The following is an 18,026-nucleotide window of genomic DNA, read 5'->3' on the forward strand; positions in this document are numbered from 1 at the left end:
GGCTATCACAGAATACAAAAATTAAAATAGGTAGTGAGTTTGGTAACAGATTATTAAAAAGTAAATTATAAAAAAATACGTGAACATTGAAAAAAGCATTTAATAGACGTACCAATAAATTACTCTGTTCAAATTCTTAGATTAGATCCAATTTCCAATCGTCTACAAATTTTCTAAATTTTATACGTCACGTCGCGTCGTCAGAGTGCAGCGCAGCGCCATCCAGTCAAATAGTTAAACACTTACTGTTCTGTGGTTAAACAACTAGTTTTAAAAACAGAAATCGGTTATAGAACGGTATCCTAAAATCTTATTCCTTAGCTTTCAACATTTAAAAAATTTGTTAAGACGATCAATGGAAGAACAGTGTTATGGAAAAAACACTATCCTGCAATGGGCCAATGCTACGCCACGATTCCTTTTAAGTGTCTGTGTACCCCACGTACCCAAAGAACCGACAACAACTCGATCACTCGATTGCGCGAAGAATCGAAGATTGCGCGCCAAGTTGCGCGCCATAACATACCATTACCCTGTGTACACAATGGCTGGTGAGTGCCTTATATGGGCCAGCCGGCAGCCACTGCGCGAAGAATTGAAGATTGCGCGCCAAGTTGCGCGCCATAACATACCATTACCCTCTGTACACAATGGCTGGCGAGTGCCTTAAATGGGCCAGCCGGCAGCCACAGAGGCCAGCACACGCTATGTGTATAGGGCTCTATAGTTTTTCTTCTTTTTTCTTAAATCTAATCTAAGATCTGAATAGATCTATGGCTCAGAGCAATAAACCTATAGAGTACTTGTATCGAGCGTATACAATTTACATATATATTTTGTTTCTCTCTATCTAAAGAAAACGTCGTATGAAAGAATGAGATAGCTATAGACTGCAAGCTACGTTTCAAAATAGTCATGGCACCATTTTTACTATAGGTACGTATCTAAATAGATAGAAGGTGATAGTGATGGGATGTGCTTCAATCGATAAAATCGTTTACGGTTTCGTGAAATAATAAATAATAAAAAAAAAAAAACAAAATTAATAAATAATTTCAGTTGAATACATTATTTGTTTAATCCTACGAATATAATAAATGCGAAATTATGCGAGAATGGATAACTTTCTCTTTCACTGCTGAACCGATTACAATGAAATTTTGTACATACACACATAGGATAGATTTTGCTGTGCGGGATTTTCTTTAAAAACGCGGGCGGAAAGCTAGTATATTATAAAATAAATTTTAAAACTTGAAATGTACCTAATTTAAAAGATAGAAAGGACAGTCTTAAAGAAAACATTTTCCTTTCATCCTACTAATAAAGCGAAAGTTTGTGATGATGAATGTTTGTTACTCTTTCACGCGAATACTTCTAAGCCGATTACAATGAAATTTGGAAAAATTACTTAAAATCCCACAGGAATGGGAACTATGCGGGTTTTTCTTTGAAAACGCATGTATATCAAGTATGTATTTCAATAGTAGTTTCTCATCTATGAGAACTGTCATTTAATCAACCGTTTAATTTTCACATAGTTACACAAGTAACTTATGTGTAAAAAAATTCCAAATAAAAATTCACTCTCTTTAATCAAATGTATTTATTATGTTCAGGAACAAAAAAAACGTAAGCGTAAGATTGCACAATTATTCTTCTAGAGTATCCTTATATCTTGATAACACGCAGGCTCGAAATGCAGTGAACACAATGTAGCAAATTTCGACGGCGTCCACGGTCTAATCTACTCGTCTCATGTTTTATACCCATTTTTTATTTAGCTCTGGAAATCTAAAACAAAATGAATTTATTAATAATCTAAAAGAGAAAATAATAAACAACAAACTAAACACATAAGTCAAATAAAACAACCACGTGGTATTTTTTATTTTCCTGCTGTAGAAAATTTACATCTATTATTTGTAACAACAACTACATATAAATCTGATATAAGAAACAAAATAAATAAATCAACGTTAATATGAAATAGATTTTATGTCATAAATCGATAATATACGCTGGAAGTGTTACAACACTACGGTGGTAAACAAAATGCCAAACGTGATAATATTGTGACATTTTTTAAAAATTATTTAATTCTTTTGTATTCCACAACCCCATAAAGTGGGTAAATGTTACAGTTACAACATAGAATTATAAAAAAGCGCTTGATAAAACCTTTAAATAGGGTTAAAACATAAATATTTATCAATTTGCTGAAAATCACTTACCGATGGAAAGATATTTTTTCATTGTTTTCATCCATAACTCCCATTCGACTAGTGATAGCCGGTAGCTAAACATACAATAGTGATTTTAGCACACTGACAAATAAAAAGAAACACTATACACTTTATATTTTCTAAATATTTCGTTAAAAACACTTGATGCACCGAGACCTCCAGCTGGAAGGCAAATAAAATATAGCCGGCTCGCTACGTTTGAAGACAGTGCAGATACTCTATTGCTATCTCAATCTGGCTTATGCTGTTATTAACTAAGAGTAAGTAGATTAGAAAATATGTATTTTGTTTTGTTCTGTCTGAGGGTTTCTACGGGTTTATTGCTCTGAGATCTATGGGGTAGTTGGTTTTGAAATTTGACAGATGACATTTGAAGTTTAGTGTTTCACACAGCTTTATTTGCTATACTGAGCTATACATGTAGATACCTACGTGTTTTAAATGTTGGTGAAAATTTTGTTTATTTTCAGTTTACAGGGGATATAACCAATTTTCCTATATTACTCACTATAGAAGATATTCAATAATGGATATTCTGTATGATGACTTAGAAAATTATGAAGAAGAAAATATAATACATGATGTAGGTATCAGAATAATTTAGCGCCAAAATAATCTGTCAAGTTTTTTGTGAAGCGTAATTAATAATTAATTTTATTTGCAGTTAAAAAATGAAAATAAAGAATTAAAAAAGAAGATTGAGGAATATACTGTTGCTATTAATAAGCTCCAAAAAGTAAGTTGTTATTGTACATATATTTAGTTTCTTTATTCCGACCCAGTCTGCATTGGTCTACTTATGTTTAGGACTATATTGGGCGTCATTCAACTAAATTCAACTATATCCCTTTTAAATTTTGAATCTTTTTATCAATTTTCGACACTAAAAAACAGATAACACTAACTTATGCAGGGATAATATTATATTGCAATACCTGCATAAGGTTTCTAATGTACCTATGCAATAAATGATTTGATTTGATTCCAATACTATTTAGTTCAGGTTGAGAATTAAAGTTATCAACAAATTTAAAACATTTTTTTTGTACTATAAACATGAGTCAGTGAGACAGTATTTACCACAGTACTATAAACATAAGTATTCAAATAGATATTGTATTTATTTAATATGTAATAAGTACTCTATAGAATATGTAATACTCTATAGAATTCTCTAGAATTGAAACTAAGATATCATTGATACAAACAATGAAACACTGAATTTATGATGTATTTTATACAGTTTTTATTACCTATTAGAGGATTATTTTACCAACCAAGTGTCAAGCTGATGAATTTCCTAGATATACACTTTTTTAGGCAATTGATAATGGGCTATTTCTATCATTTATACTTTATGGATAGTATTTTCTAAATTTCCGCCTTATTAACACTTCATTTTGGATATAATAACAACTAAAACAATTAAAACAAATTGATCAGTACAAATACATGTTATAGTTTTGAATATTATAACAATAATCTATTGATTGATTATGTTATTCCTATAAAATTAGATAGAAATACAATTTAAAGAAAAAAGTATAAAAAGAGGTAATAGTCAAGAAGATTTTTTGTAATTTGTTGGTAGCCATTTTGTCTGGTTTCTTTGTTGACAATTATTATGTAACATCACCTATGTGTGACCTTCATGATTGTGGAAAACTAGGAAAATAACATGGTTGTTCATATAAATGTTCTCATTGAAATACTTCTTTGTTTTCTGGCAATGATGTTAGTTGATATGAAATGGTATATATTCTTATACTTGAAGTATTACAACACATCTGTCCCTATGTCCCTTTGTATGCTTAAATCTTTAAAACTATGCAATGGATTTTGATGCGGGTTTATTATTTAACAAAGTGGGCGAAGCCGCGGGCGGTAAGCTAGTATGACATATAACATATAGAAACAATGATATTATGTATTAGTACATTAGTTGATAAGTTGTAGAATGGATGTGCATTGATTTTATAGAATATTTTGCAGGATTTTGACAAACTAAGTTCAGAATATAAGAAATTGGAGGTGAATTACTCTTCGTTACTTAAAACTGCAAAGGCTGAAATTGAAAGGAAAACAAAAATTATTACTGATCTCAATATAGAGTAAGTATTTATTTTATTAGTTACTAGTTTACCACATGATATTTATTTTCATTGCTTATGTTATTGTTTTTGTAAAGAAATATATTAAATTGATATTATAATTGTTATGTAAATTCCCAAAAATCCTTAGTAGGTTAGGATAAATCTTCGAGACATTTCAAATAACTCATAACGATGATTTTGAAGTATTAATTCAGAGATAGTGCCAATAAGACTGAATTATAATCAGTCATTGATCAGTAAAAGCAATGTTGAATGAATAATTAAGTGTTGAGTCATTATATTTGTGTTTTAATAAGGTCTTTTGAATGCAAAGTAGGGAAGGAGTATCATTTCAGCTGCTAAATGCACATCATATTGCAATTTAAAATTTTACCTTTTCCCAGTACGGTGAATACTGTATTAAGTTTTTATGATCTATAAAACAATCATTTTAAATGTAATTGTTCAAATTTAGACTCTTTCATATGCTTTGTAATATACAGACATTGGCCAGCATATGGAGTAACTATAAAATGAAAAGCTTAACAACATTCATTATGTTAATATTTCTTTTTTATTTTCATAGGAAAGATATGCTTGTTATAAAAGGCCTGCAAACACAAGGGAGAGGATTTTTCAACTCAATTAGAAATATCCACACAGGAAGTCATAAAAGTAACAAGAATGCAGTTGACAACCAGTAAGTTATTTAAATGTACAGAATATAGTAAATATTTATTTTATAAGATAATTTTTATGCAATAATTACTCATTTTTATAGAAAAACGAGAAGTAATTCTCCAGTCAACAAGGATGCTAAAAAAGATGAACAAGAAACAAAAGTAGACAGAATTAAAGATGTAAGAGATGTAATTAAAATTAGTGAAACAAAAGAAAATATATTGGATGATAAATCTATTAAAAGATCAAGGAAAGTAATGGACAGGAGGAAATCTATGCCAGCTGTGAAGTAAGATTAAATTATTTTAAAATAACTTTTGCATGTATACAATTATCTAATTATTTTCACACACAGAATCTATCTTAAAATCATGAAATGCATTTTGGTAAAAAAATTCAGGTTTATTTACAAAGGGAAAATTAACGTTTTCTGTGTAATTATGAAAAGGTTTAGTATTTTATTATTTTGTAGTTATAAATATTTTAAATTAATTAATTTTGTGTTTTTAGCAAAATTTTGGAGGACAGTAAACCTGTATGGAGTTCTGAAGATGAAAATGAGCAATGTAATCCATTAAGACACCCTAGACTGAGTCACATTGACCAATCAGACAGAAGAAGCAACAGAACATCTGAAACTTCCAGTATGGATGATAGATATTCTTACAATAGTCAGACATCAAAAGATCTCAGACATAGACGAAAAAATGCAAGGATTCATGATGATAAACACAAAAGTAATTTCCGATCTGAACCAAATCACCACAGAAGAAATGGAAGTCCGGAAAGGAGTACACGAAACAGAGGACTCGACAATTACTCTATGCAGCATAATTACGAACGACAACGAAGCCCACCGTCTGATCGCTACAGGCGCAATAAAAGTCGAGATCGTCGCTCCAATTACGACAAAGACTCATGTTTTTATGATAATCCTGTGAACGATAGAAGTGAAAAACATGCAACGAAACATAAATTGCCTCACCAGTTCCATTCAGAAGAACCTAGCCACAAGAAAATTAGAGTAGATTCTTATGGAGAATACCTAAGTGGAGATCGGGATCGCGGCGCCATCTACAATGAACATATTGATCCATCCACAGCACTTATATCTCCTGACGATCCATACAGGAACTGTCAATCACCTGATCATTTTATGTCCGAGACCAATGATTATAACAAAGTAAAAGGTAAATATTTAAAAGTAATATTTGAACTTGTAAAACATATTACTATTGCGATTATTATAGTTTTTCTGTTTCTTTTTCAGAAATAATGCACACAGCTGCAACACCATTAGAAGATCCTAGGATTTCAAGCAGGAAATATATTTTAAAGACTGAAAATAGTAAAGCTGTATTAAAGACAACATCTAGTCAAGACATTGATATTAGAATGGTAGACAAATCATTATGGAAACTACCAAAAGTAATAGTACCTGATGCTTTAGTAGATAAACCATCATATCATCATAATATGAGTGAAGAGATAGTGGATGAATTTTATATGAATATTCAAAATTTAGAATTGGATATGTCTCTGGAATCTGGTGAGATAGGAAGAATAGAAGACGAAACTGATTATGGAAATGATATTGTTAAAGAGAGGCTTAAAACTAAACAATCAGATGACCAGACATCTTATTTGGAGAAACCAAAAGAACCTGTGAATAAATATAACATACCTAAAATGAAAAACCAAACATCAACTGAAGTTAGAACTAATGAAGAATATGCAGAACCAATGTTAGAAAACGAAGGAAATAAGAAGTTAAACAAACTTAACGAGGAGTTACAAGATACAATTCAGACTGAAAATCGACAATTAGATGACAAAATATGTGTAAATGAAACTACTGCCTCAAAACCTTTTTCGGATCAGGAAAGTAATGACATTGACATGGAGAATCAAGCTAGCTCCCTGGGTACTGTAGAAAGAGATTTATTGTTAAGTGATGATGATAACATGGATTTACCAACGCAAAAAACTTCAGATGAGCACAAAACTGACGGAAGTCAAAATAACACGAAGCAAGATACAGTTGGTAATGTATCATGTGGCGAATTCAAGGACAAAAAAGAAAATATAGAGGAAGTAAAAGAAGATAATAAATCTACAAAACGAAAAGATAGATGTCGTGAGAAAAGCACTAAGAAAAAATCAGTTAAACCTGTTTCATGTGATCAAACTAAAAACAAAGTGGGTATAATAAAACAGGAGAATGATGCGGCACCAAAAAGTAAAAAAGTAAAGAGTACTGATAATAACACAAAAACCATAGACCCTGTTTCTAGTGAAGAATCTAAGGCAAAAGGTAGTAACATAAAGCTAGAGAAAGTAACAGACGTATTGGAGTGTATTAATACTAAAATAGATAAACTTAGTGAAAATAAGTCAAAGAGAAATACAGCAGATCCCTTACCATGTGAGGAAACTAAATGCACAGTTGGTAATGTAAAGCAAGAAAAAGGTTTAGGTAAGTCTACAAAAACTATGAAAGATAAGTGTAGTAATGATATAAAGTCGCACAAATATACAGCAGAGACTGTGTCATGTGAGGAATCCAATGTCAGTAACTTAAAACAAGAGAAAGAAGTTGAAAAGTCCATAAAAACTACAAAAGATACATGTAGTGATGTTATATCACAGAAAACTACTACTAAGCCTGTCTCATGTCATGAAATCAAGGACAATACCGTAAATCAGGAGATAGAAGTGGACGACACAGTCAAAACTGAACAAGAAAAGAAATCAAAGAAAATAACATGTGAAGTGTCAAAGGCTGGAGTAGCCTATTTAAACCAAGGACAAGAAGTGGATAACACAGTAAAAACTAAACAAGAAAAGTGTAATGAAAAGAAAGTAAAGAAAATAACAGTTGATACTGTCCCATGTAAAGTATCAAAAGTTGAGGTTGTCAATTTAAAGCAAGAGAAAGAACTAATGAAGTCTACCAAAACTAAAAAGGATAGTGATGTAACTGCTAAAGAACCAAAAAGCAAAAGGAATAAAAAGAAACTAGAGACAAAAACTGCAGAGCAAACTAAGGATACAGTTACCAAGAAATCCAAAAGCAAAAATGAAAAATATGTTAAAACTGAAGAGATTAAAACGAAATTTAGTGACTTATTTGGTGAAAGTAATAGTTTAATTATGCCTGAAGATTTAGGTATTGCACCCGCGGCTACTGCTGCGGTAAAGCAAACCGTATTTGAATCTATTTTCGATGATACTCAAAGTGCTGTGGACATGAAATTAGTACAAACAGATGGTCAGGAAAAAGTACTAGAAAATGTACAAAATGTAGAAACTGGTCACAAACAAAATAAAATAGACATTAATAGCTTAAAAATGGATTTCATTGACGACGTAACTTTAACTAATGCTAAGAAAGAGGAACAACAACCAGAAGATAAGCAGGTTCATGATAAAGAAGTTAATATGGATAGAAATAATTTATATGCAAACCTAAACCCTGAAGTGTCAATGGATGGATCAAATGTTGTTATAATATCTACAGGTGTTCAACCTCATATTGACAGAATAAGTCCAAGCACTCATGAGACAGAAGTCAATACACAAATGCCTACAAAAAGTTACTGCTTCCCATCATCATTCATTGACGACGTAACTTTAACTAATGCTAAGGAAGAGGAACAACAACCAGAAGATAAGCAGGTTCATGATAAAGAAGTTGATATGGATACAAATAATTTATATGAAAACCTAAACCCCGAAGTATCAATGGATGGATCAAATGTTGTTATAATATCTACAGGTGTTCAACCTCATATTGACAGAATAAGTCCAAGCACTCATGAGACAGAAGTCAATACTGAAGTGCCTACAAAAAATTACTGCTTCCCAGTTTTAAAAGCTTTGGCAACATCAACACCTCTAAAGGTTAGCGTTGAAGCATCGGTGCATAATGATGATGACACTGCAAAGAATATGACAAGTCAGGATTCAAATATAGATTCATCAAACAACTCAAAGACTGCTGAAGCAAATGACCAGGATGTGCCTGATGTCAGAATATTTGTCAAACGACGAAGGAAAGTGAAGAAATAGGCAATATTTAGATTTTATGTTATATTTATTTAAAAAATAGGAAATACATAATGTATTTAAAGTTTATTAAGTTTTTAAAGAATCAATTTTAATTTGATAATGATAAATATTACTCAATTTTAGAAGCAGCGGGCAGGAATAGGACAATGATTTCCTTTGTGTATTTAATTATTTTTAATGATAATGTACTGGAAAGGTTTTGTAAATATTATGATAAAGATCTTTATTTGAGTAATTGTGCTCCAGTATTTAATTTGATAAATAAGTGTTTAAAAGTATTCTGGCTAGCACTTTGTTTCATAGCTGTCACACGACAACCTTTGTTTTAAGCAATGTTGCTGTCTCATTTATAATATAAGATGTACAAATGATACAGAAATAAAAAATATATTTCATTCCCATAACAGTCTTTATTTTCTTTAAAAATTAGGATAAAATTATATTTACATTACATTTTATTATTTATATGATTTATCCATTCATACAGTTGATATATTAATAAAATAATAATCATTACAATATATTTGGAAACAATATTTGATAGCGGATTAAATCATTAACATTACACCTTTATTCTGAATATATAACATATCTATTGTCAATTCTTTACCAGCACGATACACTTTCACGTAAACCTAAGTTTAAAATAAATTGCATGATACAATTTGAGACTTAAATAACTTCATTTCAATATATATTGTGATTATTTATCCTGAAATATACACAACTTAATTAAAATGTACATGGCATTCAATGGCAGTATGCATTAATGAGTTACATTTGTGAAATATAACATTGTATGTGACGAGATTATGAGCGATTCACGGAAAAGTCAAGTCACTGCACACACTAATAGACTACAAGCCCGCATAGGAAAAAAATATGGGTCAAATGAACCACCAGGGGACATATCTAGAACGATAGCAGAGCAAAAAATAATAAGATTCATCACTATGCCGTCACTTGTAAGCTGTCCAACTGAGTGCAGATGAGAATTGAAAAGTACAGGTAGACTCTGTAAATTTTGGTCATTTGACCATGTACGGCATTCTTAACCATCGATAGATCCATTAAAAATAATAAGAAACCGCTCAGTGCCGTACAAAAATGGTGGTCCACAAAGTCGGAATTTTTATTTAATTTCCGAGAGTTACCGGGGGTAAATTTGGTCATTTGACCATGTACGGCATCTGTGTCATACTATGCCTATACTGCTTTTAATCCATTATTCCGCAACGCCGTACAAAAATCATGGGGACAAGGGGAAAAAATCGAGAGTTGTAATCCCCTCTCTTTCCCCACTCCAGGGGGTCATTTGACACAACACGAAATAAATTTATTTTTAAAGTATTTTATGCATAGATAATATTTTTTCATGTGCCGTACATTTTCGTTGGTTCAAAGGGGAAAAATCTGAAAAAGAAAAAATCCATATAACGAAATGTTTGCTTTATATTTTGATAATAAAATATAAATATACATTAATATTAAGAAGCTCGAGGTGGTTAATTATCACCTTGGAAAGTCGGAGTCAGGTGGAATGGACTCCGTTAAATTGATGAACTAATAAAGAAGCTATGAACGAAAAGATGTGAATTATATGCAATCAGCCCATGAATACAGGTAAAGTCACAAGCAAATGCTAGTAATATATACATATTCAAAATGTACAAGTAAAGCGCTTTCAAATGATACCAAACACGGCATATTTATCTTAACTTTATTTTTTTACTCTGTATGTTTTGTCCGCTAGAGGGCGCCACATTAGATTTTGTGAAACTCCATATAGCCTTTAGCTAGCTGGTCGCCGGTTATCCAGTGAACAATTCAGACGCTTCTAATGATATGTCATTTGTCGAATTCTGATAAGTAGTTTAGAAGTTACGAGGGAATAGATGAACATACATACATGACCTGTCAAAATCATAACCCTCCTTTTGCTTTGCCGTAGTTGGGTAAAAATATGTTAATGCCGTACTGTATCAAATGGCCATAAAGCACCCTTAAAATTGTAGCTTTCGTCGCTTTCATCAGCCTAAAAGATGTGGTCTGCACAAAAATGTACGGCATCGTTTTTTCCTAATTTATCTATGTTAATACTATTTAAAACAACGAATAAAGTGTAGAAAACTATTATATTTCATTAATCTACGATGTTTAAACTTTTACAAAATTTCTGTTTTTGCATTTCTCTATAACTTTTTTTAGAACGGTTTCTTTTGAACGGCAATACTATACAACAATTGAATTTTACAATATCATGTTAAAAAAAAAGTTCCCGTACAGGGTCAAATGACCTTACAGCTCTTTATATCAAGAATTCGATGAAATTAAGATGATTATTGGTATACATTTAAAAGAACAATTATTTTTTGACGGCATTGCTTTTAATAGCAAGTACTTTTGAGTGCTAGATAATGTTTTGGAACCGAAGCCGTACTTAGTCAAATGACCCCCTGGAGTGGGGAAAGAGAGGGGATTGCAACTCTCGATTTTTTCCCCTTGTCCCCATGATTTTTGTACGGCGTTGCGGAATAATGGATTAAAAGCAGTATAGGCATAGTATGACACAGATGCCGTACATGGTCAAATGACCAAATTTACCCCCGGTAACTCTCGGAAATTAAATAAAAATTCCGACTTGGTGGACCACCATTTTTGTACGGCACTGAGCGGTTTCTTATTATTTTTAATGGATCTATCGATGGTTAAGAATGCCGTACATGGTCAAATGACCAAAATTTACCGAGTCTACCTGTACTTTTCAATTCTCATCTGCACTCAGTTGGACAGCTTACAAGTGACGGCATAGTGATGAATCTTATTATTTTTTGCTCTGCTATCGTTCTAGATATGTCCCCTGGTGGTTCATTTGACCCATATTTTTTTCCTATGCGGGCTTGTAGTCTATAACCAGAATAGACAAATAAAACCAGTAGTTCTTATATCCGTCAACAATTGTCATAAATATCCTTACAATTCTCTTAAACACGCTTGCTTGTGTGCGTGAGCCATTTCGAACGTGTTGTATGAAGTTTCCCTACTGGTTGTATCTGTATATTGTGCACTATCCCTGGTCGGGTTATAACTGTCTCTAGGAGGTGGACAACATGTAATAGTCACTGCATGCACTATCAGGATTACAATTTCTCCTTTTCTAAATTATAATTGTAATTTGTTAGGTGGATATATGACCATTATCACTGCTCACTATCCCTGGTCGGGTTATAACTGTCCTTAGGAGTTGGACAACATACGATTGCATTCACTACACACTATAACTGTCCTTATAGACATGATCACATTCACTGCACATTCCCCGTCGGGTTCTATGTCCTTTCAGTCGGGTTATAACTGACCCCGTGACGTAGACAACGTCCGTATGATGTTATCCGGCATGGGCACGTCATCTGTATGTGAGGAGGTGGCTTGAGGCGAGCGTGTTCGTTTGTTCAGTTTTTTGAGTACTGCGGGTTTGGTCTCGCTCTCTAGCGGGGCTACGTGTTGGTAGCACACTGCAGACGCGTGGCCGGACCTCGCCGATGTTAGCGGGGTCCCACTCTCCCACTTGTCCGTCACCGGGTCGTACACTTCCACGATGTCGAGGAACGCGGCTCCGTCGTAGCCGCCTGGAAAAAGATAATAGTTAAATAAAATCACGGAATTGTCATCGAATATATAAATGAAATTTTTGGCACAGTTCAGATACTAATTTGGAAAAGTAAGAAACACTTAATATAAAACAAAGTTTCTGACCGATGTCTGTCCCTTTGTACGGTTCGATGTTTAAATCTAAGCAATGGATATTGATGCGGGTTGTTCAGTGATTCAAGAGAAAGGTTTGTGTCTTTAGTAGCATAGTTGCACGGGTTCCGTAGCGCTCCGCCGCAGGGCTGCCACTCACCCATGGCGTACAGCTTGTTGTCCAGCACGGCCACTCACCCATGGCGTACAGCTTGTTGTCCAGCACGGCCACTCACCCATGGCGTACAGCTTGTTGTCCAGCACGGCCACTCACCCATGGCGTACAGCTTGTTGTCCAGTACGGCCACTCACCCATGGCGTACAGCTTGTTGTCCAGCACGGCCACTCACCCATGGCGTACAGCTTGTTGTCCAGCACGGCCACTCACCCATGGCGTACAGCTTGTTGTCCAGCACGGCCACTCACCCATGGCGTACAGCTTGTTGTCCAGCACGGCCACTCACCCATGGCGTACAGCTTTTTGTCCAGTACGGCCACTCACCCATGGCGTACAGCTTGTTGTCCAGCACGGCCACTCACCCATGGCGTACAGCTTGTTGTCCAGCACGGCCACTCACCCATGGCGTACAGCTTGTTGTCCAGCACGGCCACTCACCCATGGCGTACAGCTTGTTGTCCAGCACGGCCACTCACCCATGGCGTACAGCTTGTTGTCCAGCACGGCCACTCACCCATGGCGTACAGCTTGTTGTCCAGTACGGCCACTCACCCATGGCGTACAGCTTGTTGTCCAGCACGGCCACTCACCCATGGCGTACAGCTTGTTGTCCAGCACGGCCACTCACCCATGGCGTACAGCTTGTTGTCCAGCACGGCCACTCACCCATGGCGTACAGCTTGTTGTCCAGCACGGCCACTCACCCATGGCGTACAGCTTTTTGTCCAGTACGGCCACTCACCCATGGCGTACAGCTTGTTGTCCAGCACGGCCACTCACCCATGCCGTACAGCTTGTTGTCCAGCACGGCCACTCACCCATGGCGTACAGCTTGTTGTCCAGCACGGCCACTCACCCATGGCGTACAGCTTGTTGTCCAGCACGGCCACTCACCCATGGCGTACAGCTTGTTGTCCAGCACGGTGAGCGAGAGCGCGGACCGAGCGACGGGCACGGGCGCGATGCTGTCCCACGCGTCGCGCTCCGTGTCATAGCGCTCCACCGCGGACAGCTGCTGCGTGCCGTCGTACCCGCCCACCACGTAGATGTACTGGTTCAGGGCTGCCACGCCTGGTGAAAATAAACAATAACTGTTTAGTGTTGCGAAAAAGAAACGGAGTAAAATTAGAAAAACCTTTCACAAACTAATAAAGGATTAATCGTTATATATTTTTAAAATACATATTATTGTGTTTTATTTAGGCACAATATTAATGATGTGTTCTTGGCATTTCCCCCCCCCCCCCCCCTCCCTACAACACGCACCCGCACCGCTCCTAGCCACGCTCATAGGCGCGACTTCAGTCCAGCAGTTATTCTCCGGATGGTAACACTCCACAGAGCGCACACGTCTCGCGCCATCAAACCCGCCCACTGCGTACAACAGCCGGTTGACTACGGCCACGCCCACGCCGAGACGCGCACTGCCCATGGACGCTACGTACGTCCACGCGTCTTTCTCTGGGTCGTAACTGGAAATTATACAACGTTTTTAATGTATCACAAAGATCTATCCATACTAATATTATAAATGCGAAAGTAACTCTGTCTGTCTGTCTGTTACTCAATCACGCCTAAACTACTGAACCATATTTCATGAAATTTGGTATGGAGATATTTTGATACCCGAGAAAGGACATAGGCTACTTTTTATTGCGAAATATGTACCACGGGCGAAGCTGGGGCGGACCGCTAGTGAAATATATATTTTAGAAATTAATTACTAATTGAAACATTCACGTTGTATGTGCTGAAAAATAATACAGACTCTAATATATAAACGTCATGGATATTCAATCAAGGTTTGCGCGAAAACGTTAAAACGTCCATCCTTAAAAAACTTTCACATACAACATATGAATTTTACCATAAAATTTGCTACAAACAGCAAATTGCTTTTCAATGCATTTAACAAACTGACAAGAAAACTTTTAATATACTTATTAATGCTTATAATATTTTCATGTACATGATAGATTTCAATAAATACCACAAATATTCAACACTAAAGCATAAATACCTACCATTCGACAGACTTATGATATTCAGATCCAGCAGAACCCCCCACAGCGTACAGCAATCCATCCATCACTGCGACACCTACCTGGAAAGGATAGTAATCTAAATTAGTGTTCGTTTGTCTTGATGCCTTTTTTGCATGATGCCTTCCTGGCTGGTTTCGGCTTCGGTGACTGCATTTTACTGTAAGCACAGTATTGAACATTTCACAAGCTCTTATTTGCACCTAATATGGTATGTATAGATATTTTTGTATGTAATTATATGTAAGTATACAAGATTTTTTTACGAATCAGTAATTTAGACAGTTGGATAAGACAAATGTATGTTAAAAATTTACACAACAATAAATTACCTTATTTATTCTAGATCTTTTCAAGAATACTACTATCTTTATACCTATAAAATTTATATTTTAAATTAAATGCTATATTAATATATCAATTTATATAAAACTCACCCTATGCCTAGGGGTGGACATGGGGCTACATGGTCGCCAGCGCTCCGTAGCGGGGTTGTACACATCTACCCAGTCGCTGTCGTACGACGAGCCGGGTGATGTGTTGCGTCCCCCCACCGCGTAGAAAAATCCCTGAATATTATATATTGTTTTGTTATTATGTTTGTTTTGTGGATGAATAGGTGTCAATATAGTTGTTCCTTATTCCTGTCAGAATATAATTAGCTGTCGATTCCTGTAAAATCCCGCCTTTCTCGGAAACGTGGCGCATTCGTACGGATCGTGCCTCAATTATTACAATCAAGCTAATATACAATCCAACCTCCCCTTAAACATTTACAAATACATTTTTCTCATACAGTACATTTTGTAAGCAGTTTATTTTAATTTACGGTCATAGTTAAAATTATAATTAATAATTTGTATTGTGATTTTAGTGTTTGGCATTAGAATAAATGGGTTACAAAATAAACTAATTTGAATTATGTTTCTAAAATGACACGGCATTTTCATTAATCGGAATTTAGCTAATCACCTAATAATGTAACACATGAATATTTATAATGTGTACTTAGTGATTAATAGCACAGCTTAACTTACATTTTTACGTTAATATACATATTTTTTAGGTAAAAAAAATGCGTTTTTTTTCAATATTTCGTGTATCCAATAATAATATTTACACATATTTGACAATATCATTATTTGTCAGCATTTTTACGTAATTTCTGAACTTCCGGTCAACGAGCAATTCAATCATGATGTATGTAAGTTTATCAGTACCTATATCCTTTGCATTACCGAAATGTGATAAAACAAAAGCCGCTTAAAAACACCAGTGTAGTTCTGCAGACTTGGTCACGCACTAAAATTTATTTTTAGATAATTCAAATACGATAATAGAATTACTTGAAAAAATTATAAATTTAAGTCCTAAACTATCGCGAAAGGTTATGTTTTCTGTCTCTCTGTTTCGGTTAGTGGCTACAATTGTATTCTAATTCCAAACTCGTAATAAATTAACATGAGATATGATGATACAAAAGACAATAATATAACTATGCTTTTCAGATGAACTTATACCAAATGTATGCATACGGTACAAGTAGAAGGGGAGCTTTTGACTGAATGTATTGCGTGTATCTTTTGACATTATAAGCCGATTATTTCTACAACAATGATAAATAATGACTGAAAAACACGTGCCGCGTCATCATCAGTATATAAATATCTTACAGAGAGATTTAAACTTTAAAGCATTGCAGCATTTGTCCAACACAAGAACAAATCCTTTCACCCAGATATCCTAAAAGATAGGAAAGATTTCTGCAGGAAATATCTCTAATGAAAGAACAAATCCGCATGCTTCAACAGATAAGAAAAATCTACTGAAAAGTTGTACAATTATTGGATAAAATACCTTTAAAAACACGGCTCCCAATCCAGATCTAGGCACAGTGAGTCTTGGTAACGTGGTCCAACAGTTATCATCCAAGTTAAACGCTTCGAACATATCTATAGAATGCCTGAAGTATCCCCCAGCCACATATATTATACGCGGCGTGTTCGGCCTCCGCTCTTTTACCACTAATTTCTTGTGTAACGTCAGATCCTGAAAAAATATATATTTTTTATATAAGGTTAGGGTATTCATAGGTATACTTTTTGTTTAAAAATAATTAAATAATAAATAAATATTTCAGGACAAATTTCACACACGGCACTGATCCCATACTAAGCTTTCGCTTGTGTTATGGAAACCAGATGGCTGATAAACATACATATATAATTTTAAATAAATACTTATATAGATAATAATCAACACCCAGACACAGAGCAAACATCTATGTTCATCACACAAATATTTGCCCCGGGTGGAAATCGAACCCACGACCTCTGGCTTGGAAGGCAGGGCCACTACCGACCAAGCCAACCGGTCAGTCAGTAGTATATATAAGTGTATGCCCTTTCAGGCCAAACAAAAGTACAATGTTAACATGAAAATGCCGCGTCCACATTTAGCGGTTGAGTCGAGCTCGAGAAGGAAATATTCAGTTTAATTCGGAGATGAAATGTACTCATTAATAATAAAAAAAGGAAGACAATTTATTGTATCTACGACTTATACATAAATAACGAATAACGATAAAGATACGTACGGTTGTCATTTTGAATGTATAATTTATTTTCGCAGTATGCTATACGTAACACTTCACAAACCTATAAATTCATCACGAAAGTGCGCCTCCACGAATATCTACAGGTGGTTTTATTACCTTACTTGAGCCATAAGAAGCAAATTTTGAACAGTTATAAGTGCTTAGTCATGCTGACTCGCGTCTGGTAAAAGTTTGATCACCTCTGTGTATTGTACAAATAAATATCAAGGATACGCTAATATTTATGCTCGATATCAATAAATTTGGTACAATTATTACCCTTAAATATGGATAAACGTGTAATTCCGAAAAAAGGCTTGAATATGATTAATTATAATACACTAGCGGTCCGCCCCTGCTTCGCCCGTGGTACAT

The 18,026-nt window shown here is 34.8% G+C and overlaps 2 protein-coding genes across 5 annotated transcripts in view; one reads left to right on the forward strand and one right to left on the reverse strand.

Annotated features, from left to right (window-relative positions):
• Positions 1-2,660: 2,660 nt before the first annotated feature.
• Positions 2,661-9,492, forward strand: LOC123692896. 3 transcript variants are annotated; one of them, XM_045637758.1, is made up of 8 exons: positions 2,661-2,829; positions 2,911-2,982; positions 4,227-4,357; positions 4,926-5,039; positions 5,121-5,309; positions 5,531-6,210; positions 6,291-8,432; positions 8,691-9,492. In XM_045637758.1, the coding sequence occupies exons 1-8, from the start codon at positions 2,773-2,775 to the stop codon at positions 9,089-9,091; spliced, it is 3,786 nt and encodes a 1,261-aa protein (XP_045493714.1). In that variant the 5' UTR covers positions 2,661-2,772; the 3' UTR covers positions 9,092-9,492. The 3 variants fall into 3 exon arrangements, with proteins under 3 accessions (XP_045493714.1, XP_045493712.1, XP_045493713.1); XM_045637756.1 differs by having other exon boundaries at positions 6,291-9,492; XM_045637757.1 differs by having other exon boundaries at positions 4,239-4,357; positions 6,291-9,492.
• Positions 9,493-12,006: 2,514 nt separating this feature from the next.
• LOC123692897 (kelch-like ECH-associated protein 1B) overlaps positions 12,007-18,026 on the reverse strand; it is a 38,273-nt gene continuing 32,253 nt past the window's right edge. For both annotated transcript variants that reach the window (XM_045637760.1, XM_045637759.1), the window contains exons 8-13: positions 16,913-17,104; positions 15,493-15,624; positions 15,038-15,117; positions 14,280-14,485; positions 13,908-14,084; positions 12,007-12,720 (exon numbers count right to left, since the gene is read on the reverse strand). In XM_045637760.1, coding sequence (XP_045493716.1) covers positions 12,440-12,720; positions 13,908-14,084; positions 14,280-14,485; positions 15,038-15,117; positions 15,493-15,624; positions 16,913-17,104 — 1,068 coding nt within the window. In that variant the 3' untranslated portion in view covers positions 12,007-12,439. The remainder of the gene's footprint in view (positions 12,721-13,907; positions 14,085-14,279; positions 14,486-15,037; positions 15,118-15,492; positions 15,625-16,912; positions 17,105-18,026) is intronic.

This window comes from Colias croceus, chromosome 6 (genome assembly GCF_905220415.1).
Source record: "Colias croceus chromosome 6, ilColCroc2.1".
NCBI lineage: Eukaryota > Metazoa > Arthropoda > Insecta > Lepidoptera > Pieridae > Colias > Colias croceus.